General features: G+C 42.1%; 1 protein-coding gene across 1 annotated transcript in view; it reads right to left on the reverse strand.

The window, feature by feature from the left end:
- The window catches only part of sema3bl (sema domain, immunoglobulin domain (Ig), short basic domain, secreted, (semaphorin) 3bl), a 92,062-nt gene extending 69,219 nt beyond the window's left edge, over window positions 1–22,843 (reverse strand). Inside the window, exon 1 of the mRNA XM_008291093.1 lies at window positions 22,538–22,843. Within this exon, the coding sequence (XP_008289315.1) occupies window positions 22,538–22,643 (106 nt within the window). The 5' untranslated portion in view covers window positions 22,644–22,843. The remainder of the gene's footprint in view (window positions 1–22,537) is intronic.
- Between the last annotated feature and the right edge of the window lie 2,805 nt (window positions 22,844–25,648).

Consider the following 25,648-nt stretch of genomic DNA (forward strand, 5'->3'; position numbering starts at 1 on the left):
ATTACTTCAGTATCATTGCAAACTATCTGGCACAAGAATGTCCTTTGGGATTGAGAACGTTTTATCTTATCTAATGAATATCTGAATTTTTCTACCGACTGGTGAATTTGTGCAACATCAGCATTTCTTACTGAAGTGTTTCTACTTATGGAAGAATCTGTGCCATACCATCGATATGTGCAATATCAATTTCCACATGCACAGAAATCTATGCAATACCTGGAAGAAACAGCACTTATGTATATGTAAGGTAGTTCATTTATTAGTCTACTAAGTGGTGATGTTGCGCTGCCCGTCGTTCAACAAATGCTGTAATTCCCACTGTTTTGTCCTGTCCGGGACACCGTAGTTTGATTTTGGTTGTGAGAGCGCGGATGGGCAAACGTTTTGGTGTCTGTATACGACTCTGGAGAAGTGCTGCTAGTTTTGGAAAAAGAACAAAACGGAGACTTCGTTTTCCAGCCGCAATTCAGAACCCCCGTGTCCGGTGTTATCTTTGGACTTTCCACGCCAGCACCTGTCCACACATCATTAAACACAACGTAGAATACCGGGTGAGTGGAGAGGAACCAGCGAGCGGCGGACGCACACAGGGAGTCAGTTACATATATTTTCCGGGTTAATTTTACTCTTATACTAATGTTTCCTACATGTTTGAATCCTCTTTGCTGCTGTAACACTGCAAATGTCCCCACTGTGGCATTAATGAAGGCTTATTTTATCTCATATTATCTAATCTTAAGATGTTAAATAAGAAAAAACAACAAGATCTCGAGCTGATGTCCTCCTTTTGTTCAACACAACCCAACAAGACTCAATTTACAGTGATTCAAAACAGAGAAATGCAGCAAGTCTGGGGTTTTTTAAATGACAAAATGTATTTTTTTTTGTCCCCACAAAACATTCTTCTGCTGTAATAAACTTTTCTTTTCTTTGTCTTTGCTGTTTTAACTGCAGACACACTGACACAGCGCAGATATAATCAAAAATAAATAAAATAAAGTCACCCCAGCTCACCCTCACGCAGCACAGAAGAAACTTCCCTTCAATAGTTTAAAACTTCATCATGTTTTACTGCGTGTACACTCTCTAATATAATCTTCACAGCAGTCAAATCAAACCAGGATGAACCGACAGCTCTGGTGAAAGTCTTTCCTCCGCCGAGGCCAGCCGACGTCTAGTTTTATTAGAAAGAAAAAAAAAATCCTCTGAAGACGGCGATGAGGGAGATAGTTTTGTAAAGGAAGACTGAATCTAAAACTTTAAAGCTGCTGGTGAGAGATTAACAAGCAGATACATAAGTGGGAAGACATCAGGGACATGCTGCAGGGACAGAGGGAGTTAAGCAAAGTTAGAGAAAGTTGGAAAGAGATGGAAGGAGGCACTGTGGCTTCTAGCAGCTGGTAAGAGTCAGAAAAATAATGAGCAGGAGGAAGAGACGGGCAGAGGAAGCCACAAGACAGACAAAGAGTGGACTGATGTCTGACTGGTTTGGTGGGATTGGCAGGAAGATCATAAAAACGACAGATCTATAGGTTATCTTCTGCTTTGCATTACCCGCTGGAGATGTGGGCGCTCTCAAACCAAATATGCTGTTTTCTCAGCATAGTTTGAATACTTTCAGTATCGCGGTTTTCGAAAGGAATTTTTTTAATGAAAAGTTGGTAAAGTTACAATACCGCACATCAGCACCGAGTTCAAAGTGAGTCCAGAGATCTCAGCGGGAAGGTGTGAGCAGTGTTTTTTATCACTGCAGACACCTCCACACAAACCTTCAGCCGATAGCCGTCTGTCTCCGCAGGTTTAAGCCCTGAAGTGACCTCTGACTGGAGGGCGAGTGATGAAAAATGACAGCAGAGCGAGTGACGGAGTGTGTGAAGACCTTCAGCAGATAATGTAGGTAAAGAGTCGGGATCTAATGTTCACAGCACACCTCTTTGTTTTGACAGAGCAGACTGTGGAGGATGGATGCTGTCTGCTTACTGGGGCGTCTAACGAGGCGTTTTTTATTGAAATACATACATAAAGCTGAATTAAAATTTAACAGTGAGGAAGGAAAGGTAAATTCCTGATAGGGTTCTTTACAACTTTTAAGACTATGTGGTGTCAAATGTAAAAGCTCATACCAATGCAGAAAATCCTAAAACCTGCATTCCTTATGATGAACAGCAGGGGGCAACGTCACAAGAAGTTTGATTGTATAGAAATCTATTAGAAACTGATCCTACTTCTTACTTGATTTTTTACCTCTGTAAGCATTTTTCAAATTAATTTATGGTCTAATTTTCTAGATTTAAGTCTTCTTCAATGTAGCATGGTGTGTATTTTGTAAATTATGATCCCGTTTAGAGTAAAATAGAAGATAAAGCGGGATATGCTTTAGGGCGTGGCTACTTTGCAATTGACAATCTGCTCTTGTGCAGCCATGCAAGGTGACATCCATCTGTCCCTTGACACATTCAAAAAACCAAGGTGATGATGGACAAATGCCAAACTGGAACACCACAAACTGCCACAGTGGCTCCATCCATTATTCATATGTTGTCTGTGGTTATGAAGCCACAATTTTACAGTTTCACTCATTTGAAATTCCTGACAAAAGTGAGTAAAAAAGGTAAAATTACCAAAAACTCTTTAGGAAAATGACTTTGTTGGGAGCATCTTTTCATCTGCTTGATCCAGTGACTCTTTCAAAGCCATGCATGAAGTGGAATGATGGGTGGAACGATGGGAAAAGTGCACCTTGCTTATATGTCAATCACTGTAATCCACTATTATACAAGTGTTTCCTGATCTGACACCACTGTCAACCATCAGCATGACTCATAGTTTCAAAAATAAAACTGTTTTATAATCTGAGAACACAATGTTTGGTGAGGTTTACACACAGAACACAGTAAGGTTCCCCCTCGGAGGGACTGTGTATGTCATTTTGAGGCATTTTCTAAAATCGTATTCCACAGGAACAGCTAGTGTTGGGGTTTTAAATAGAACTGTTGCACTAAATGGGGAGACTTCAGGACACAGACTATTCTCTGTTACTATGTCTGGTCCATTTTGACAGATTGTTTGATCACTATTTAATGCAAAAACACTGAAAAGATCCTGTCATTTTCATCTGATTCCCTCAGAGGTCATTGCTTTCTTTGTTTGGTAAAACTTGTGTCATCCTTCATGTTCACAAACACCCAAACCCGTAGATGTAGATTCCTGTTTTACCGTTGCATCTCATAAATCCATCATAGAAAAGTCTGTAAGCACACAAATCCGTCAGCACACAGACGCTATCACACTGAGACAGAGAGGAAAAGGTGAACTAACAGCTTCCATCTGCAGCTTGTTATCACTCCTGCCGCTCGTCGCCTCACTGTGGAAATCACACCAGTGTCTCACCTCTCACCAACCTCTCCGTCCTGCTGTCTATCCATCTGCACCTCTCCTGCATCTATCTGTTTAACCTCCTACTTTTCCTCCATCATGCTTCGCCTCTCCATCTTTAACTTCCTCTCTGGTTACCTTTACTCTCTCCTCTTTCATCTCCCGTGCCCGTCCATCTGTCTGTGTCCCCGTCTGCTACTCGATCTTTTTAACCTGCTTCCTTTTGTATCCGTCTTGTTTCTGCAGACCATATATATTTATAAATTCCTGACAGCATCCACAGCGAAACATCTGTCTTCAATACGCATTACTTCCCTAAAGACAACCAGCTTGTGCTGCATCGACAAACAGCAGCGGTGCCAAAGCCAAGCGACACGCGAAGCAGCATCTGGTTTCACTGTCAAACCTCAGCCAGCGCATCCAGCAGCCCCGACCGGCTATGAAGATATCTGAGATGATTTATTCTCAGATTTGTTTACTCTGTCACTGCTTAGTCAAGCTGGTGTCTGTCAAGTTTAATACTCAGACTTGTAGAGTTCGCAGTCTAATTCGCTGCTGCTGTTTTGCATATTTCGGTTTGATCTGGGGAGCTTACGCCGTCCTTTCATCACCCGAGGGCCGCTGAAATGCGATCAAACTTGCGAGGAAAGATAAAAAAAAAGAAAAGAACTGATGAAACTGAGGGCAGCTGAACTGTAGGAATACATGTTATTTTTAACCCCAACTAGAACATGTGAAATGGGTTTTGTTTTCCCTAATTAAGGCCTTTCTTAGTACATTTCTCTTTGCGTGTGCAGACGTCCCTCTGGTCCTGTGATTTCCATCGGCACTCTGAAACTACACATCTCTGCAATAACAGCACATTTATTACATCATACTTACATTTTTCTTCTCTGAGAAAATTCACATTTTACATTTATGCTTATATTGTTTCTCCTTATGTTGAGATTTCTAGGACATATTTTCCTACTTAGGTTTATTTTTATATTTTGTAATATTTCTAATGCTTTGAATGGGAGCAACTGTAACAAGCAATTTCCAATCACCAATCGATAAATATTTCTGATTCTGAAACATGTAATTTCGTGTATCTGGTGACTAAAAATTGAATGTCGAGGTGAAAATCTGTGCCCGCCTGATGATGAATGAACAGATAATCCACCAGAAGCTCAAAAAGTACCACCTACAGGGCAAAAAAAAAGCTTTTTTTGGCTACAGGTGAAACAAAAAGAAGATAGATAGTCTTCACTGAGCTTGATGACATGCTTTTAGGCATTAAGCTCACAGCTAGAAAGCCTGTAACACTGTTTTCCAAAATGTCAAACTACAGTATATCTTAGATAACTACGATGTGTTGCTCAGAATTTCCAAGTCGGAGCAAAAAAATGAAAAATACGGCTGAACAAGCAACAATAACAGGAGTCTTCCTGTGTAAATAGATGTGCAGCGACGCTCACATGTGGGACCTATTACTCTTTACAGCAATTTTCTTGCAGTGAAGGAGAATTAGTCAGTCCAAAAGTCCACAAGACACTAAGGGGGTCAAGAATACCGACGTACATGTAGCTTCTGTGTCTCACGTGACTGTAAATATGTCCATGTCAGCAGTTTCCACCAAACGCTCTAACGTTTAAGTAGAAAACCACTTGTTGTGTTGAAGAAATGTTGAAAAAATCACATTCTAGTCTATCATGTACAGATCTCTGGAGGTACACTGCTACCAGAAAGTTAAATCTACGGCTTGATCGGTATCAAGTGTTGCACTGTACACTGAGATTAGTAGAAAGCATCCCCTGTTGTTAGAAAACAATGCTATAGACAGCTTTATTAGGGAAGTGGAGAGTGTTTTAATAGAAGATATCAATCCTGTGAGTTGCCTCGATGTGTGACGGCAGAGTGTACAGAGCTCTGATTCTGATCCCTGCAGGTCTAGTGGGCGAACACACTGCTTTTATTCTGCACACTGTAGCTCTCATGGTGATAAAACAAGAGACTGTCTACAAAGTAGGTGCTTGAAGCAAAATATGGCATCATTTCACAAAATCTGTGTGTAAAAGAAGTTTTACATGTAGACCGAGGAAGGGAAGGCAACACTTGAACAAAAACAGGAAGTGATGGATAACATACCTACATGTCCACAGCCCCGAATAAAAAGTCAAACGAATGATTTATTTTGTGGCAAGCAAACTTTTTCATCCACAATGGGAGTTGAGGACAATTAACTGTTTACATTGATTTTATCTTTTTAGTTATCATTATATGCGACTGCAGCATCAACACCGGTAACACTAACTTCACCATAACATGCAAACTTAGGATGCAATCAGCTACACCACTCATACGATCAACTGAATTCCTGCAAACAAAGTGAAAGTGGCTGATTAACATGTCGCACTTCTCTCTGCAAGCTTTTATAAGCAGCAACGTGTGACGTGAAGGTGGAGAGAACATGTAAAGAGCTGATCATAATGAAGAACTCCTCCAGGTGTAATTTCCTCCTGCAGTTTTTTTTTTATTAATAAAAACAACTAACTTTAAGTTTTATGCTCCGTCATTTTTATTATTCTACTACTGTTGCTGATGTTTTGGGGGGTTTGCTGTGGTTTTGTTTCAGCATCAGTATCAATATATACTTAAGCAGCCCCATGTGGATTATCAGTTTTCATTTTTATGGCAATGATTAGAGATAAAAGGAAAAATGCACCAAAAAGAAGGAAGAAAGTTATTCAAATAAGAATTTAACAAGGAAAAAAAGGTGAGCAGATAATCAGAAGACTGGCAGAGAGTTGAAAAAAAAAACGTTCTAATCTCATGCTGGCATCTCTAATGTACAAATTGGCCAGAGCAGGGTGTAAGCTCCAGACACGCATGCATATAAGTAGGCACATATACCTACGCGATAGTATCGGTGTTATTTTTGGCTCAGTGGACACATCTGAGGCCGATTAGACCCCCTGTGCTCCCAAATGCAGAACAGAAACACATCATCACCCTGAATCAATGAGTCCTCGCTTCAATCACATCTGAGCTAACAAAACCCCGCCGTCTGCGCCGTCTTTCTTCAAATATCGCTCTTTGACGTTTTTATTTTCACGAGCTCTGACACACAAACACTCACCGACGGAGGCTCGTTAGACTCATTACACCGCCGACAGACTTCCCAGGGTATCATTAGATCTCGGCCGTATGTTATTGCGGGGCGCCAAATATGTCAGGAATCTGCTGCACGCACAAAAAGTCGCCTCACAATGCTTCTCCTCCTCCTCCTCCTCCTCCCCCGGGGCTCGTATTACCTCTCATCCTTTACATTTAGCGTCCTTGCGTGGTTATTGTGAGGTGTAGGTGCGGAGGAGGGCTGGAAAATTGTTTAAATTATGGACCTCTTTCTGACCTAGATGTTTTATGTTTTCATATATACTGAATGTAAAAGAGATTATTACGCAAAGAGATTATTCTTAGTGAGATTTAATGTGCTGCCCAATTGTACAATTTAGGTCATACCAGTCACGTCTGAACAGTGGGTGCTGTGATCGAGGGAGAAGATCCAAATACCAAACACCAGTAGGGCATAAACACCACATATTGTCCGACACTAAATGTAAAACCTTCTCTTATGTCGGATAGCAAAGCTGTGGATTGTCAAGACGGAGGTCGAGATACAAGGAGGGCTTGATGCTGGAAGGCTCATTTGTTGTTAATATTTATTGTTTATAATTGGTATAATAACTAGCAGGGCTGGTCCCAATAACACTTTCTGGTCTCTGGATATTCAGGCCCAATTAATGATAAATATCTGAATATTCAGCGTGCTCCGGGGACACCTCCACCCCAGGGGAGCGCTCCAATGGGTTGGAAGTGGCCGGAACATACAGGCAGCACTTGCCTGCTGATGCTAGTTTAGTACGAATTTTCAGATTGTTAAGGGGTCAGATTATCGGGTCACGACTGTATTTCTTTCTGCACAATTTCACAGTTTTAATGTAGATTTGAACCTTTGGCCGATCTTTCAGTTGCTCCAGAACTTTGATCCATATTGAAGCATCTAAATAATAATGAAAGTATCCATCCATCCATTATCTATACTCCACTTAATCCTCACTAGGGTCATGGGGGGCTGGAGTCTATCCCAGCTGACTCAGGGTGAAGGCAGGGGACACCCTGGACAGGTCACCAGTCTATCACAGGGCTACACTTAGAGACAGACAACCAAGCACACTCACATTCACACCTACAGACAATTTAGAATCACCAATTAACCTCAACATGTTTCTGAACTGTGGGAGGAAGCCGGAGAACCTGGAGAGAACCCACGCTGCACGGGCAGAACATGGAGACTCCACACAGAAAGATCCCAGGTGTCCTTACCGGGACGCAAACCGGCAACCTTCTAGCTGTGAGGCAACGATGCTAACCACCGCTCCACCTTGCAGCCCATTATGAAAGTATCTACAGATATTTATTTTTATAACTAAAGACCTGATGATAGCTCTAATTCTTCTCTAATGCCACATGCACGTCAAAATGACTCCAGATGTAGTGGTAAAGCTCAACATCTCTTTGAGTTTCTCCAAAACTTTAAACGTTCAAACGACAAATCCCACTGCATTGGAAGGTCATCTGTCTCTTCATTGTCTTTTTTATTTGGTGAAATCCCTCAACACCTTTTGGATAACTGCTGCACAGTTACTTCCAATCAATCCAGTCTCCACAGAATTCCTTTTTTCCACAACTACACTGTATTCTCAGTTGCACCAGGAGGAAAATGCCATCTTTGCCATTCATTTTATTGCTTAACTGTCGCTCCTTTTCAGCCAACCAGTCACATATCAGATGGGGCGTCCTGCACTAGCCACTGTGTTCAAGGAAAGATGCATCCCAATAGGCAGAGTTTTAACATTTCTAGTGGGACTGTGTCACTAAATCAGCGACACATTCAGCAGGAAAACAATACCTCCATTACCTCAGTTACGAAACTTTAATATGTCTGTAGAGCTCTTTCATAGAAAAGCCAGTTTCTAAGAAAAGTCTTGTTGCAAATGCAAATTGGTGTCGTACGATTTAAGGAACTTAGAGCATCAACCGTCCACTATATTGCCTTCTTCATCTGGCTATTAGCTGCATGAAGTCTCGTCACCAGGCGGCAAAAGACAGCGATAAACCACCCGAGCAAGGTGCACCCTACTGGCAACGATGTTATTGTGTTGGTGTGCTGCCATTCACATTAACCTGCCATGGATGACTTCTTGCAGAAGTAAATGCTGCTGAAATCAACCCCTCTGTTATCTAACCTCGTCCAACTCTTCGAGGTGATTTATAAGGATAAGATACAGTCAGTAAAACAAGCACAGGCCCCAGATATACCAGGACGGTTCAGTTTTACGAGCATTTCAGCTTCACCGGCATCTCGCTGTAAAGGGACATGACAATTGTGAAACGTGTCTCCAAGGCAACACTGGATATTCCAGGACAACAAACAGGTTGAATTACTTTCTAAATTAAAGTGTTGCTTCTCTTGCTCTCTCGTGTAGAGGAAGACGCAGCTGCAGCCTCTCAGTGACAGAGTTTAGAAAGCCAAAGTTCAGACTCACAAATTATTTAATGTGATGATGATTATTGTCTTTTCAGGACCACGAGGCTGATGTCATGGACGTTGAACGTACGCTGCGGAGCAAATTCTTTCGGGTTTTCCTTATCAGGTCCCATGACACCAGAGAGGAATTTTGATAAAATGTTTCGCTGGTAGAGTCACGTCAGTAAAGCTGCACACTGGCATAATATTTCAGATTCCTTCCTCGTTCTTTCCTACTAAGTACTCACTCACAACTTCTGCAGATGTGTGCTGTCATTGTTGAAACTCGCAGGGAGCTGCACTGGCAGATGTACAAACAGGCCAGATAACGCATGACAGAGTAAATCCTGGGATTTCCTGCAAACCTGTTCCTGCTGCTCACTGGAGATGTCATCTTATCCTCGCAGCTCGCATTTTTAACCCATGTGATCACGTGATTAAAAAACGAGTGTCAAAGAGGGACTTTAGTTTCTTTCTTCTTTACCTACTTTCTGTTTCCCATCTTTTCGTCCTTTCCTCGCCTCTCTCACACACCATCCAACATGTCTCCTCCCTCCGTCGTCTCACGATGCCTGTCGGCGTTCCCGTTACCCGATCTCCCCTCTTGGGCCAATCAAAACACGGCGCGGGGTGTTACCTCATCACCCTCGATCCTCATCAACCCTCACCCGTCTCTCCCTTCATTTCATCATCTCTCCCTCCCTCGCCTCTTCCTCTCCTTATCTTCCTCCCTCCCTGACGGCCGCTTGCCTTCTCTCCATCCATCTTCCTCTTTCGTCCACTTTCATCTTTCGTTCCTCCCATTTTTAATCCGCTCCGACTCCATTACTCAACTGTACCACACACACCTCTTACTTGGTTACGGATCCTTTTTGGATGAGAGACAAACTCCACCTCAGCTTTCCTGCATCGTTGCTGCTTCTTTCCTTTCTTCTGTTATTCTCCTCACTTCATTTCTCCTTGGACTTCAATCTTTATATTAATAGTCTGACTCTCTTGCTGCCTCCTGAGGCCTCCAGCTCTCAGTGAAATTCTCTGTCTTGTCATGTTTTTCAGCACAAACAGTTCAGCCAAAATCACTGCTGACTTCACTTTGTTTCACATTTCACCTCCTCTCAGTCAAATCGATTGATAAAATGGGTGTAAAATTATTTCTGCTTGGTTATTCTATGCAATTGCTCCACATAAACTCTGTAAATTCTACGCTGATGACGATGTATGGTTTCTGCACGACAGATTTGGGATAAACTAGTCAGTTTTAATGCATAAATCATGAAAACCCGTGGCGGGGAAACACCCAAAATACATTTAAAAACATAACAAAGTAAAGAAACAAGTCGATTTGTTTTGTTTTAACGAGAAACAAATCTGGATTTCATTACACAGCTCGTCGCTCGTGTGTCAGTTGTTGCAACAAACACAAAGATTCATTCACATGTTCTGGCTTTTTTTTTTTTTTTTTACTCCGGCATCATCCGGCTACAGTGTTTGCATGTTTGTCGGCTGCCGTTTAATTGATACGTCAGCGAACAGTGGAGTCCGTTGTGCTCTGCAGCTCCAGTGGAACTAATTGATTGCCACAAGAGAGGGTGTGTTTGTTTCGGAGGCAGCAGATGAGCATCTCAGTGTGGGTTTGACGTGTAATGTTCCCCATCCTGCATTAAAGAGCTTTCCCATCACCTCTGGCCTGTTCTCTTGTCGCTTTGCATTGGTTCGGAGCCAAAACGCCAAATGGTAAACCACTGTAATGACATGAGAAGAGGAGAAGGACCCTCTTTGTCTTTGTAAGAGGCTGTGTATATTTCTCCTCTTTCTGCTTCACTTTTTTGTGCGTTTGATTTCTGCAGGAAGGTCCAGCTGCTCAATGTTTAATGCCCAGTAATCCTTTAATGTCTCCAGTGATAAAATATGTGAGCAAAGCTAATGTTGTTTATCTATCTCAGCCAGAGAAAAATATCAGCGGAGGGATGTTTCTTTCTCATGCTGGAACAAGCGAGACTCGCTATAAAGCAAAACACTGGCAAGGCATCTGTCATTTCAACACCACAACCCAGCGTGCACTTGGCGGACGGTGACACATACGAGGAGGCCAAATTCAACATTTGTCCAGGAGATCACAAAGTTTTCACTGTGATTTGTTAAAAGCATTAAAAGCTTTGGGTGGACATGGAGTGCAGACAGCCATGTAAGTTATATGGATTTTGATTTTATTGCTGCGTTTGTGCAGGTTTTCCGTGCTGGCGCTGGCAAGTTTGACAGAATGAAGCAAGCGCAGACGATTACTTTTCAATCCGGGGGCCTTCGTGAGCGCTGCGGGGCTGGCAGCGTTACATTTCGCAACCAATTGTTGCTAATAAATTGCAGATCAATGTCCAAGACCCACACGGCTCGTGCTTGCTCATGAATACATCAGCAGAAAATTTGTATGTTGTAAATTGTACATTTGGTAGAATGGCTCAAGTTTGGCATTACGTTTCCCCCAAAATAAAAGCTTCATGTCAAAATCGTGACAAATTGAGTCATTTGAAATGATAGATTTTTACTCAACGAAATATACTAAACAGTTTTCAGTCTCAGTGCCAGTGAACTGAGTAATGTGTTTTATTTGGGATGATTCTTGATGGGCGTAGTACATGTTGCATATGTTATGTGTGGGCTTTTACTTTTAAACATTTGTTGCACAATTTGCATCACATCTCATGATTAAACTGAAATCTTTTAGCCTGTCTTGTGATCGGGGAGGTGGTTGATCCACCACTTTGGTCCAGATGGAAATTTCTTAACTACTGAATAGATTTCCAGAAAAGTTTTAGTTTTTAAAGGCGATAAATCCTGATAACCTCAATTATTTTTCCTCTAGTTCCTTCACAAGGGCACAATTTTTAATTAAGATTTTCTCTTACGTTAGACAGAACAAGGGCAGACGATGAAAAATTTGGAATTAAACAGGTAGAGCAACATGTGTTGATGATCACCGACGAAACATGTGGTTCTTGTTGGTTTAACCCTAAACCAGCCTAACCTATGTGAACCATGTGGAGCTGCTGGAGGGGATCTTATTATGTGACTGCAGCTCTTGTGTAGGATTTTTAAAATTCATACACCTATTCTTTTCTGCAAAGAAAGCATCAGAGCAACTTCAAATGTGGTTTAATCAAATTAGTCAAATTGATCATCGAGCTACGATGGCACCTGTCAAAGAGTGGGCTGCATAAGTGAACGGTTTGTTTCTGAAATATCGTTGGAAGTGGGAAAGATGAGGAAGCATAAAGGTCTGAGTGACTCTGAGGGGCCAAATTGTGACGTCTAGATGACAGACAACGATAGGTATTGTGAGGTGTTCCTGTTATGTAGTGGTTGGTACCAAGCAACATCAGTCCAAGAAAGGACAACCAGCAAACTACCAACAAGGTCATGGGCACCCAAGACTCATTGATACACGTGGGAAGTGAAGGCTGGACCCACCAAAGCGTTACTTATGATAGGAGTGTCCCAGTAGCTCACTTGGCAGATGTAGGGTAGCAAGACTAATTCTTAATACGGTGGCTGTTTTGATTCTATCCTTTCATCCTGCCTTTTTTTCCACCCCATTCCCGTCTGTCCTCAGCTGTCAAATAAAGCCATAAAAGCAGATGCTGACCCCTGTTCACTGCTAAATAGTGCTTTCAGTAAGCACAGGAACGTCAGACCTGGACCATGGATCAAAGTCTGACGAATCACATTTTCTTTTACATCACGTGGACGTGCCTTATACTTTATAGGTGCTCTGGGGAATGTTCTGCTGGGAAACTATGGGTCCATCTACCACATATACCCCTTCATGGTACTTCATGGTGGAAGTGGCCTCTTTCAGCAGGACAATTCTTCAAAAATTGTCACAAGAACACTTTGAGGAACAAGTTCAAGTTCTTGACCTGGCCTCCAAATTCTAGTGATCCAGGGATCTGAAAAGGATTCTGCTGCTTATATCTTACGTCTGATATCACAAGACACCTTTAGAATTCCCTGTGAGGTCAGAACTGTTTTAAGTGGACCTGCACAATAATCGACATGTGGTTTTAATGTTGTGGCTGATTATTGATATACAGCACAACTTCAGAATGCATTCAGCATCTTCGACTCCACGGACGCTGTGAAGAAGAAGCTCTTAACAGCTTTAAGTGCTGCTTTGGCAAACAAGTGAAGAAATTCAAGAGTGTTCTTAAAAACCCTCCTGGAAAACGTCCAGACTTGTGAGACAGATCTTTGCTCTGGTACTGGGTTGGCCTCGTGTTTCCTAACGGGGACGACATCAGACCTCCGGAGGACGACGGGGAGGGGAGCCGCTGCATGTCTTCGGTCTTCAGGGCGCGGCGGAGTGTAGAAAGATTAGATAAATAGTTTTTCAGTGCTTGAACCCCCTTTGGTGAGGGTATACTGCTGTGATTTGTAACGCTCATGTAAAAACAACCACCACCGCTGAGGACCCCGAGGTTGGTTTTGGCCAGATCCTTAGAACACACATGCATGTAGTCTTTGTTTAACATGCTAGTCAAACAATAGTGGAGCCATAAAGATTTCACAAAGGACAGAGATACAGGATACTCCCTCACAGGTCTCCCATAACTCCTGTCTGTAAGTGGAGTACTTAGTAATCTACATGACAGATGGTCAAAGCCACATTGTTGGGACTTGAACCCTCAACCTCTGCTTCTCAAAGGAACCAGTGTCTTTCAGCCTTCAGGTTAGCTTCCCTCTTCCTTTTATCCATCCATCTGTCATTCTTCCACTGCTCTCATTTTTCTCAGCACTCTTTCAACCTCTCGTCTTTTCATTTTCTCTGCCCCTCTCATCCATTTATCTCTCTCCACCGCCATGACCTCGTCTTTATCTGCGCTCCTGTGGTATTTCATTCTCTCTCTTCCTCTTTCATTTATCCATCATTTGCTTTCCCTCCACATTCAAGGATCCTTCATTCATTACTTCCCCTTTTTTTCCCCTCCTTCGTTCATTGATGTTTCCTCTCTTTCATGGACGTTCCCCTCTTTAATTCATCTTTCAGCTCCCTGATTCCTGCCAGCATCGGGGGGGAACATGTTTTAACTCAGAGTGCAGCCTTGTAGGGCCTGTTCACGCTGACCTGCCAGGGTATCAATGCAGCGTTTATCTGGACATGTTTTGCAGCAACGCTAAGCCAGTTGAATCCAGCAGGGGTTTATCAGTCCAGCCTTGGACTTTAAGGGATGTGTTGGGGTGTTAGATTTATCTCCTAGTAGGTGTTTATCCAGAGGACGTTCAGCCTTAAAAGTTATACGACTATAAGAGCATTAGTACCTAAACCTGGTCGAGGATTTTAAGATTCACTGAGAAGTCTAAACCCAAGAAAGTCCTACTAATCTCCCAACCTAACTGTTCTGTAGCCTAATTTTTTCAACAACACTGTAGTTTGGGGCAAACTGAGTGCTTAATAATAATCAGTTGTGTTCATTGTAATGAGGTATCACCCAGTTCAAAACTTTGGCCCTGTAATGTATTTAATAACTAAAAACAGTGGAGGTCTTTGGGATGAAGAAACGGGCAGAATCAGTTCATTGTTGAGCTTAGTCTTACCATGCTGTTTGTTGATTGTTCATATCAGGAAACTCTGGAGTGTGTTATCACATGATTACATCATCATCTGATTTTAAATGCTGGTTTTATCCTTCGTTAGATAAGTTCCACCAATGAAAGTTACTGATGTACTGCAAAGCAACAGCTGCCAAAACTTGCATTTATTGGAAATAACTATTTAAATGACAGGAATTAAATGCAGGGTATGATTGTCTTAGTTCTCTGAATCACCGAACACAGAGAATTGTCAGGTTTTGTACTTCTGACAGTTCTATAACTAATATATGATGTGGTGTTTGTTTAGAAAACTAAAGTAATTTTACATCAAAATAACTTAGTTTTACACATCTCATGAAAACATTTGCTTAAAATAAATCACATGTTCTACCCAGATGCAGTACAAAAAAGGAACAATTCTGTGCTTCTGGACGCAACCACAAAGCCATGAATGCATTAGCTATGAGCCACAGTAACATGACATGACCAGAGCCGACATGAGACAAGTACAGAAACAAATGTAAGCAGAATAACATCTGTAGGTACATGTTGACTCCAGGTTTTCTCCTTCTAGTCATGGTTGTTCTGTTTCCATAGAAGTCAGCACTTTATATCGTAGTGAAAATGAGCCCACAGTGAGTCTAAATGTGACAGGAGCAGAAAACTCCTACAAACTGAGGTTCGGAGGGTTAAAGACGCCTTTTTCTACTTTATGTTAATGTAGATCAACCACTGGAACTAACCAACTTGTTTGAGGTTGATTTAAAGTCTGTTCTTTCATGTAATAGGCTTCATTTAACTAACTTCACAGTCAGGTTATTTTTTATCAGCATGACCAGTTGTGGTTCAAACCCAAACAGAAGCAACAAGCACAGGTTTACTTTCAGAGGGGATTTCTTATCAGGAGCCTCCTTCTGGTGGCGCCTTTAATTTCTTCATTTCTTTTTTTTCTCTCACTTTGTTTCATTTTCTCTTTCACTCATCCTTCATCTTTCCCCTCGAACATCCCAGACACCTTCTCTCCCCTCTTCTTTTCCATCTGTGCTCTCTGATCTGGCCTCGCCTTTATCTCCAGCTCCTCGTCTTCTCGCGCCCTTATTGTCAGCTAATTCCTCCATCTGCGTCTCGTCTGTGATCTCTGCCAGGTCGCCATCTGACGGGCTGTCGCACGAGAAACGCTGTCGACACGCCGCACAAGTGACACCTCGACACTCACAGATGTCTACATCAGATGCAGTCGCTCCCTCTTTGTGAGCGACTCTCACACAGTCGCCAACACTTAACTTCAAACGCACACATTCTAGCAGCTCGGCGCACACAAACGTTTGCATCAGAGGCAGCGGGTCTCTTTGTATTGCTTGCAATCACCTGCAAGCCCTCCGAAACGCCGACACGCCGACACCTCAGCACATATCTGCACCGGCGATAGAGTTTCTGTCTCTCACACACTCTCTGTTCACCCCTCACATCGTGCCTGTGGTGTCAGAAACATGTAGTGTGTTTCTTCTGTCAGCAGGTCCACATACCAGACAGAAAGCCTCTCATGGTGTCTCAGCCGCCTCCAAACTAAATATTGGCCATTTTCATGGATGGAACAAAGCACTTTTGTGTATTCTATATAAACGCAGTGGATAAAAAAAATCTAATATTTGCAGTATATGACTAGTCTAGTCAAAAAAAGGCACAATTTTCAACTCCAAAAACAGTTTATGTAACCCTCCTATTACCTTCAAATCTTTTATCCTTGGGGTCAATTTGCCCCCAGCAACTTAAACTTCCAGAGAATATCATAATTAAAATTGTTACCCAAGTTTATGTGTAAACAGCCCTTTAAATAAAACTGAAAAAAAAAAAATCAGTGACTTATTTCGAGATGTTAAACATTGAATGGCGTCAAATTGACTCCAAAGACAACATGAGGGTTGATAATGAAGGATGAACTAGCACTGCAATTAGTCAAAAGGGGGGAAAGAAAAGCAATTTCCAGCATTTTGTAATGTATTGAGGCCACGCGTCCTACTGGATGTGTTTAGACCTTTGTGAGTCATGAACCAAACATGACAGCTGAAACGGTTTAAACTACTGTCCTCACAGCCTAATTAAGAACAGTGATGCAGATGTCCCCTCAGAGCGGAGCCATTGTGAAACTGAATGTGGCCCTGATCGGCTGAAGGCTGGGGATGAACATTCAAAGCTGAACACTGATGTCTTTTTACAGTTCTAATATAATGTGCCAATACTAAACTGTGGGTTAGAAACTGGAGAACTTTCTGACTAGGAATGCATGTTTGTTCTGTTTAGAAGAGGCATAAATGTTGTTTATACTAGTTGGAAATAAAACATTTTAATCGTGACACATTTTTAGTCTAACAATAGTTAATTACAGCTGAGCCATTCCAAGCCACAACTGCTATTTGAACTTCTATTTTGCACTAATGTACATAAACCTTTTCTACTCGGATGTGTAAATTCTTGCATATATTTGTCTTATTATCTTGTTTTATTAATATTTATTGTATTTTATTGTATTCTTTTCTTTCTGTAGTTATTTTACATAATTGTATTTTTTTTTTTGTAATTTTCCTATTTCTATTATTCCTCCAAATTTCTCGGGTGACACCAACAACGGAAACCAAATTCCTTGTATGTTGTGTACGTACTTTGCCATTAAAGCTGATTCTGATTCTGATTTTGATTATTGTTGGACAGGAACCCTACACCGGCCTCCTCATGCACCCCAATGTCAAGTCCATCAAGCACTTGGAATTGGCAGCGACTCTGTTCAGGTAGAGTTGGTATAACTGGTGTGTTTCTATACCATGATATGAACGGAGACACTTTAAAAACATGTCTATTAAGTTCCAGCAATAATTTGCTACACAATCGTGCACACAAAACTTTATTAACATTAACATTAAGAAGTCCCTCCATCTTGGTTGAAAAGCTTAAGAGCTTAGTGAGCTCCTTTAACTCTACAGCTAGGTACAGCTAGAGTGGATTTTGCAGCTGAAATCAATAAAGGATTACAACTTTCACCCAGGACAGGAATTTCATTCCCAACTGTTTCCATTCCTACATTTTTTTCCCTTCTTTTTATGAAACTTTTTGGACTGTTGTTCATGTATTGTAAACTCTGAATATTGGCAATCGAGGCTGCAGGCTAAAAAGCCCCTTGACTATATGTTAGGACTTTACACAAACATTTCACATTCAAACACATGTCAGCCATTACTAAAACATTAAAACCTCTATAGGCTTCTCTGCTTCCCAATATTTCTTAGAAGTCCAGCTTATATACATCGTAGTAAAAAATAAATAACATGTCTGACCAGCCAGTTGGCTTTGGTGCTTTTAGTTTCTCTCTTTTGTTTTGGTGGGTTTCAGATCAGGTCACTGCCTCGGAGCATTTCAACCAAACTTGAGAAAAGCACGAGAGATGAGGACTGAATTACATGAGGCAGGGGAGGAGAGACGGATGGAAAGGGATGGATGAAAGAAAAGAGAGACGGGATGAGAGACGCCCTACATTCCATCAACTCTGGAGTCTGCATCTGACTCCCAGTGACAGATTACCCAGCTCCGCCTAAGAACAACCAACAGCCGCCTGTGTGTAAGCATCTGGGTGATGCCAACTGAGAAAACAAACTTGTTAATTCACAGGATGTAAGCAAAAACAAACAGAACCCTTTAACTCTGAGAACCAGCGCAATCCGATCAACATGGGACGCCGATGTGAGCGTTTGTGTTTTCAAGTGCCCCCCACACCCCCTGCTTAATCAAGACAAAGTGAATATTGTAATAGACAGAGAGTGTGTGTCCAAAGTCAGTGTGTGTTGGTGTGTGTGAGGACACAAACGGCAAACAAAGGAGTCGAATGGGACGCAGGCGAAGCTGAAGGGAGAGGAGGTCAAATGAAAGACGTACAGGGACAGAAAGAGAAAGACGGAGAGAGATGCATGATGGGAAGTTTGTATAGATGCTTGGCAGAGGGCTGGGAGTCCAGCCAACAGCACACACACACACACACTACATCCCATCGATGCCGCAATGTCACCTCACGAACACACACATTCTTACTCTTTCAGTTGAGAGACTAAATTTGCAAATTAGGTCTTGACAGCCTAAAATTCTCCCTAAACATTTCACTGTCAGATAAATAGTCTCGTTCTGCCAGCCCATTCTGTAGAACACAATGGTCTGGCTGCACCTCACTGTCACTCTGTTGTACAGGGGGAAAGAGTTCTGGCTTGTTTGTATTTCTTGGGCAGGGCCAAGCAAAAGACACGACTTTGGTTGTACAACAAAATAGCGACGAGTGGACTTCCATACATGTATTAAAATGGAAACTCTAACAAGGATCCATCCATTATCTATACACCGCTTAATCCTCACTAGGGTCATGGGGGGCTGGAGTCTATCCCAGCTGACTCAGGGTGAAGGCAGGGGACACCCTGGACAGGTCACCAGTCTATCATAGGACTACACTTAGAGACCAACCAAGCACACTCACATTCACACCTACAGACAATTAGACAATTTAGAATCACCAATTAACCTCAGCATGTTTTTGGACTGTGAGAGGAAGCTGGAGAACCCGGAGAGAACCCACGCTGCATGGGGAGAACATGGAGACTCCACACAGAAAGATCCTAGGTGTCCTCACCGGGATGCAACCTTCTTGCTGTGAGGCAACAGTGCTACCAACTGCGCCACCCTGCAGCCCTCTCTACTAAGGATAAATTATTGACAGTACATAATTTAACGAATTAAAAACATATGAACTGATAAGGCAGAAGACGAAAGACGCGTGTTAGAAAATATATTGTCGATTAGCTGTAGTACCTGGTTACGCCACCAGGTGGAGACTTTCACTGTTAAAGCGACCTGAGGAGGCGGGCAGTCGGACTAACAGTCGTTCCATGTTGGGAAGCAGAAAGCATTTTGAGGGGAGTAATTTAGTCACCATGACAAAGTCTCCTGTGACACTTGATGCCTACCTACCAGAGTACTCATTCTGTAGGTAAGCTGAAGTGCAACACTAGAGGATAAAGTCTGTGAAGATTCTCAGTCATCCAGGTCATGGTTATTCTGGTAGATTAATCGTAGCAACTGCTTGAGTTCCTTGAAGACGTTCCATCTCTTATCCAAGAGGCTTCATCAGTTCTGACTGACTAGTTGGGAGTTCCAGATACTTATATCCTTAAGCAGACATTAACACCTGAGTTTTCAATTGGGGGTTTATTGCTCCTCCACCTCGATATGTGAGTCGTTAGTGCTCCCTCTGGCACAAAGGGGTTCGTTAGGGTCTTTTGATGGCTAGGTGTGAGTCTTTATGTCATGTGATCCTATTCAGAACAGCTACATCCGGACATAAAATGATGCCCACTGGCTTTATGTATCTGATTAAGCAACTTTCGACTGATCAGACTGCAACCTCCATCTGAAAAGTCAAGCTAGATAAATGGTTGCCTGAGGACAGTGAAAATGATTTGAAGGAAAGAGAAAATAGTTAAACAATAACATAAGAATACCCCAAAATGGGATGATTTGGATATTGGTTGGTCAAACATTTAAATCAGAACTGGGAACTATTTGGTACAGATATTGTTCTGCTGTTCACACAAAGACTCAATAATATGTAGATCGCCAAATCTGCAGCATTCGAAGTCAGTAAAAGGAGCAGAGAGGAGTAGAAGCACTTTAATAGTTTGTCTGAGGTAAAAATGGCCTTCTTCCTGCTTGAACTTCTACCCACTAATTGATTGAAATGAGATAATCACAGCTTTTCCTGTCGCCAAATTACTGCCACATCCTCCTGGGAATACAAACACCCTGTGGGCTTCGCTGGAAGAGAAGAGGCCGATGAAGGATGAGACAGACAAACAGAAGGGAAAGAAAGACGCGAGACGGAGGAGAAAGAAATTAGACTAAAGAGAGAAAAGATGAGACGCTTGGAGAAACGAGGTGGAGATTTACTGGGAAAACGGAGAGGAGAGAAGGGACGACTTGAGTCAAGGGGGAAATTATGTAAAAGAGGGTAAACCGTGGGGGTCAGATTTAAGGTCGCCGAGGCAGGAAGCAAAGACCTGGCTGGTCACTAATGAGAATCTCATAGGCTGAGTTCTTCCCACACTCCTCATGATGCTCACAAAATGAGAGCAGAGTGTTTTTTTGATGACAAGCAATAAAGTAAAAATGGTTTTATAGCTTTGGTGCCGTTTACTGTTCAACCAAAGCGAAAATCTGCGACTTCAAAAAGAGACTTTACATGACTTAAGTGCAGTGAGTCACAATCGTGGGCACTGCTTTTTTCCACTTCTGGTGTTTGCCCAGGGCTTGACTTTGTTTGTTCAATAAGAGAAGTTCCACTGCTCTGCCTCTGCTCCTCAAATTTAAAGAAGGATTTTCTATGTACTGTCTGCTGGAGAGAAGAAAAAAAAAGCTTCTGCAGGGTCGTAAGTGTGCTCAACTGATAAAATGTTCAAAAAGGAGCTCGTCCTCTGAGGAGAACGAGCGCGCTCAGACGATATCAGAGTGATTTGTTCACCGGATTTTCGCATTTTAATGTGCAGTAATGGGAAATTTTGGTTTGGCCTTTTCTACTCATAAAGGAATCCGTGCAATATTTCCACACAGACGAATCCGGACAATCTCAATTAATACTTCTGGTTATTTTTACTGATAAATTTCCCCACTGTGAGATTAATAAAGGCTTATCTTATTGCAATAGTAACACAAGAAAAAGAAAGGGCCGACCACAGTAACTAGATGCAATCCTCTGGGGATCATGAATATTCAGGGACTTGAGCAGTAGGTTCGTAACAGAACTTGCTCCAGATCAACCCACCAACATCCTTAGGTAAGCTATGATTCAGGGAAAAAAAGAAATGTGTGATTTAAAAGGAAAAACTCTCAAGTATGAAGCAAAGAAAACTCATTTTCACTCATTTTCTGTCCCTCTTTCCTCCCACGTTAAGGCCTAAATATTCGAATACCCCCTCCATTTATTCTTTCTAATTCTGTACTGGTTTCCCCCTCCACTGACCAGAATTTATTTCCAGTTCAGCCAACAGGAAGACCAGTAAGCTCAGACGGTGACTTTTCTCCTGAAAACTGAACAGGAGGAAATCCTGTGTGATATCTAAGCACTGATGATGGTGATTGCAGAACTGCTTTGGCCTGAGTGAAGCCAAACAATGAGCAACAACACAGTCAACATCACCTACACACACACACACACACACACACACACACACACTTTACTGGCTTATTATCATTTAAGTTGAGTGAGTCATGGCCAACAACAGGGTTTTAGATTAGAGAGGGGAGAGGCGTGTGAACAGAGGAAAACACACTGTATATGGAAATGTCTCAGCTTTGTGAAGATATGGAGTTATTACGCAGCCAGCAAACCACAGAATCACACTTTTACTAATTAAATGTCACGCTTTAAACAATCTGAGCCTCCAGAAACACACAAAAAAAATCCACATCTGCAGGACAACAGCAGCCGTGTCCAGTCCACATCATCATTCGGACTATTCGGTCGCGGTTGCCGGTCCTAATAAACTTCTGTAACGAGATGATCGCACCCCGGTGGATCTCAACCGCAGAGACATGAACCTCCGCCAAAACCTCCTCCGGCTGCGCACCCCGCCTGGAAAACGTGCAAATGAACGTATGTGCGCCTCCTGAAACACATAAAGCCCCAGAAACGGTAGCCAAAAGACCGACCTGGAATTAACGCTTCCAGCTCGGGACCACCGCGAAGAGAAGAGTTTTATAAAGAAAAAGAAAAAAAAAACAAACTAGAGGTGGTTGTTAAGTTCAGCTGTTTAGAGGAGAAAACAAGAGAAAAGACTCTAAATCAAGATTATAATGTGGGGCCACCTGGGGACAAATTACGCACAAGATAGATAGATAGATAGATAGATAGATAGATAGATAGATAGATAGATAGATAGATAGATAGATAGATAGATAGATAGATAGATAGATGATTACCTTTGTAGGAGAGCCTCAGTCGCGGCACATTTAACTTGGTCGCAGAGACGGTGGCCAAAAGTAGCGCAGCAATAATCAAGCTGCAGAAAGGTGTAAATCCCTTCATTCTACTGTAGATGTTCTCCCGCTTTAAACAGATGCTGAGTTTCTAAATGCCAACAATCAAACACAATATCCCCGAAGATTTATTGTGGGTTTTTTATCCTCTTCACGTTGTCAGCATTGTCAGGTAATCCCCCCTCCGTGCGTAAAAACACCGAGCACCTGAGTGTCCTTATCCGCGGAGTGACTGCCGCGCTCTGAGCAGATACACTGCTGTAGAAAAGCTTCAACAGCTGCCCAACAGAAGTCTGTCTCAGCCAAGAGGGGAGAGAGAGAGAGAGAGAGAGGAGGAGAGAGAGCTACCACGCCTTTACAGCAGAGAGGGAGCGCGCAGTAGCTCCACAGACCTGCCCCTCCTTTACGCACCGCAGGCTGCGCTCTCCACATGCACCTGGTTCTCACAGACACTGATAATGGCTCAATTCATCATCATGGAGAAGTTAAATGCATTTAGCAGCAAACAGTGCAGATGAGAAGAACTGTCTGCAAACTCCTTGAAATTAAGATTAACATCATTTTCGAGTAAACAGCGAATCCCAGTGATGGAAAAAAAAAAAAGATGTCGCTTCTCGTCCTTCTCTTCATTTTGTTAGTATCTTGAAGTGGCCAAACATGTTTGGAAAGATTTTTCCTTTTGACATTCTCTGGTTGTATGTCACCAGAAACATTATGTTCACTGTGTGCTGGTTTGGTGCCATAAAGCAACACAAATCGCACACAAAATCAGACATAGTGGAATGAAATAATAAAAAAAAAAAAGGGCTTTATGCATTTCAAATGTTTTGTGGAGGCCAGTGATGGTGATGTAACATTAATATGGCACCAGGTTAATGCTGTACATTGTCTCTGAATGTTCAAAAGATAGATGAGGATGTTTATAAAATCTGATTTCATTTAATAACTACTACAAACACACAAAAAAGTTTATTCACATCAAACCAAAGAAATGATTATCACTTCAGCCTTGAAGTTCAAATGTTTGAATTAAACAGATTTAATGCGTGTTCAGGAGCATACAGTGAAGGAAAGCTCTGCTTTAATCCCACCCTTATAAATAAGATATACAATAAACAGCACATTACAGTGCAGTTGTGAGCAGAAATAAGGATTTTAATGTGCATGAGGTTCAAAAGCTACAACTTCTCCTCCTGCAGACACATTTTGACTCTGTTTTCTACTGTTAAATGTTGATCTGCTGCTTGGAAACACTAACATGAGGAATTCCAGCCCCAAACCAAATCCTGATTAGTAGCAGATACAGAAAAGATACTACAAAGTAAGCCAGCATTCAGCATTCAGAGGCTAAATCGGATTATGTTGATGAGTTCAAGGTAAACTCTTGTTTCCTTTTGATCAGATAATGTTCAACAGTTCATCATAAATTACAAAAAAAACACAAAAGTCCTTTAAACGAGCTCTAAGTGTGGGAGCAGCGAGGGAATAAACGAACAACAACGAGCATCTCTATTTCCACATTTCTTTCCCCTGCAAAACGTTTTGTGCGAGTAACCTTCTTTAACCCCTTCAGAGTCTTTTGTGACATGTTCAGCACTTTAATTAAGTTGTGGGGTACCTTCTGAAGTAACCCCCTGCCCCCCTCACTCCCACTCTCACGGGGGTCTATTCAGCAGCAGGACTACAAGTGAGCGCAGGGGTCGCATCACGGCTCAGAAAGAGCCATTCAAGGTGTCAGTGTTACTTCAGCCCCGGCTCTTTTTGGGAACGCTTGTTTTGTAGCAGGAAAGAGACTCTCATGCATGGTTCATACGGGCTGAGAGGCAGGGAGCGCTGGAGACGAGCAGTGTCAAAGAGATGCTGTTTTGGAGCTGTGCTCTGCAGCTCCGCGAGGAGATGACAGGTTCTCCAAACATGAACGAGCACAACGAGAGGAGTCACACAAGAATCAATCGTGTGCGCACATCAGTATTCTGCTCTTGGCTCCTGCAAGTTCCACAGTTAGTCGATATTCCTGCATCATGTCTTGCAAATTTAAATTCGGAGACTCACAAACAAGTGAAAAGAGTTTAAATTTCAAGCAAGATATTGAATTTCTCTTTCAGAAGCATGTACCGTAATTTCTGGACTATAAGCTGCTACTTTTTTCACAGAACTAGCCGTGTTATAGGCACTGTTTGGAAAAAAAAAAGCATTTACGGTACGTATTTGTGTATGTTACTGGTGCATATTTAACTAAAAGTTTAAAGAAATCTGTGTAAATATCTCATGTTACAACGTGAACACCTGCGGCTTACAGGCAAGTGCGGCCTGTACATGTACAATTTTTTTTTCCTTTTTAAAGTTCGTGGGTGCGGCTTATATTCGCTCAAAAGTCTGAAAATTCTGGTATATATTAGTAACACATCCATGCGCATCCATACACAAACCCTGAAAAAGGCAAGTGTTTGTTATCTCTCGAGAATCAGAATCAATTATTTTGTGTGGCTTCCACCCAGAGCTGCCGTTTACCACGAAGGAAAACACATTCAGCAATTACACAAGTGTCACAGGAATTAACATTAATATGCAGCTGAGAAAATTACCTGCTGCAGACAAATGAGACCACAACGCTACCGACGGCTAGCCTCATTCCAGCGGTATCCTTGATATTAAGATCGTGTTTCGAGTAAACAGCGATGCTCGGTGATGGAAAAAAGATGTCGCTACTTGTCCTTCTCTCCAGGCGATTTTGTTGGTATCTTTCAGTGGCCAAACATGTCTGAAAAGATTTTATTCTTTCTTTTGACATTGTCTGGTTTTATGTTACCGGAAACATTATCCTCTCGCTGGTTTTGTGCCACAAAGCAACACAGCAGATACTGTACATAACAAAATCAGGCATGCTGGTATATAATTTAAAAAATGGAGGGAGGGGGGTTATGCATAAAAGTCTTGTGTGGAGGCCAGTGGAGGCTGCCAGGGACGGTGATGTGATTGTTTATGGTTGTTCTTGCTGTTTAACATTATTATTTCATCAGTTTAACGCTTTGCAATATGGTTGGATGCTCAAGA

This window comes from Stegastes partitus, unplaced genomic scaffold, assembly GCF_000690725.1.
Source record: "Stegastes partitus isolate 25-593 unplaced genomic scaffold, Stegastes_partitus-1.0.2 Scaffold716, whole genome shotgun sequence".
Lineage (NCBI taxonomy): Eukaryota > Metazoa > Chordata > Actinopteri > Pomacentridae > Stegastes > Stegastes partitus.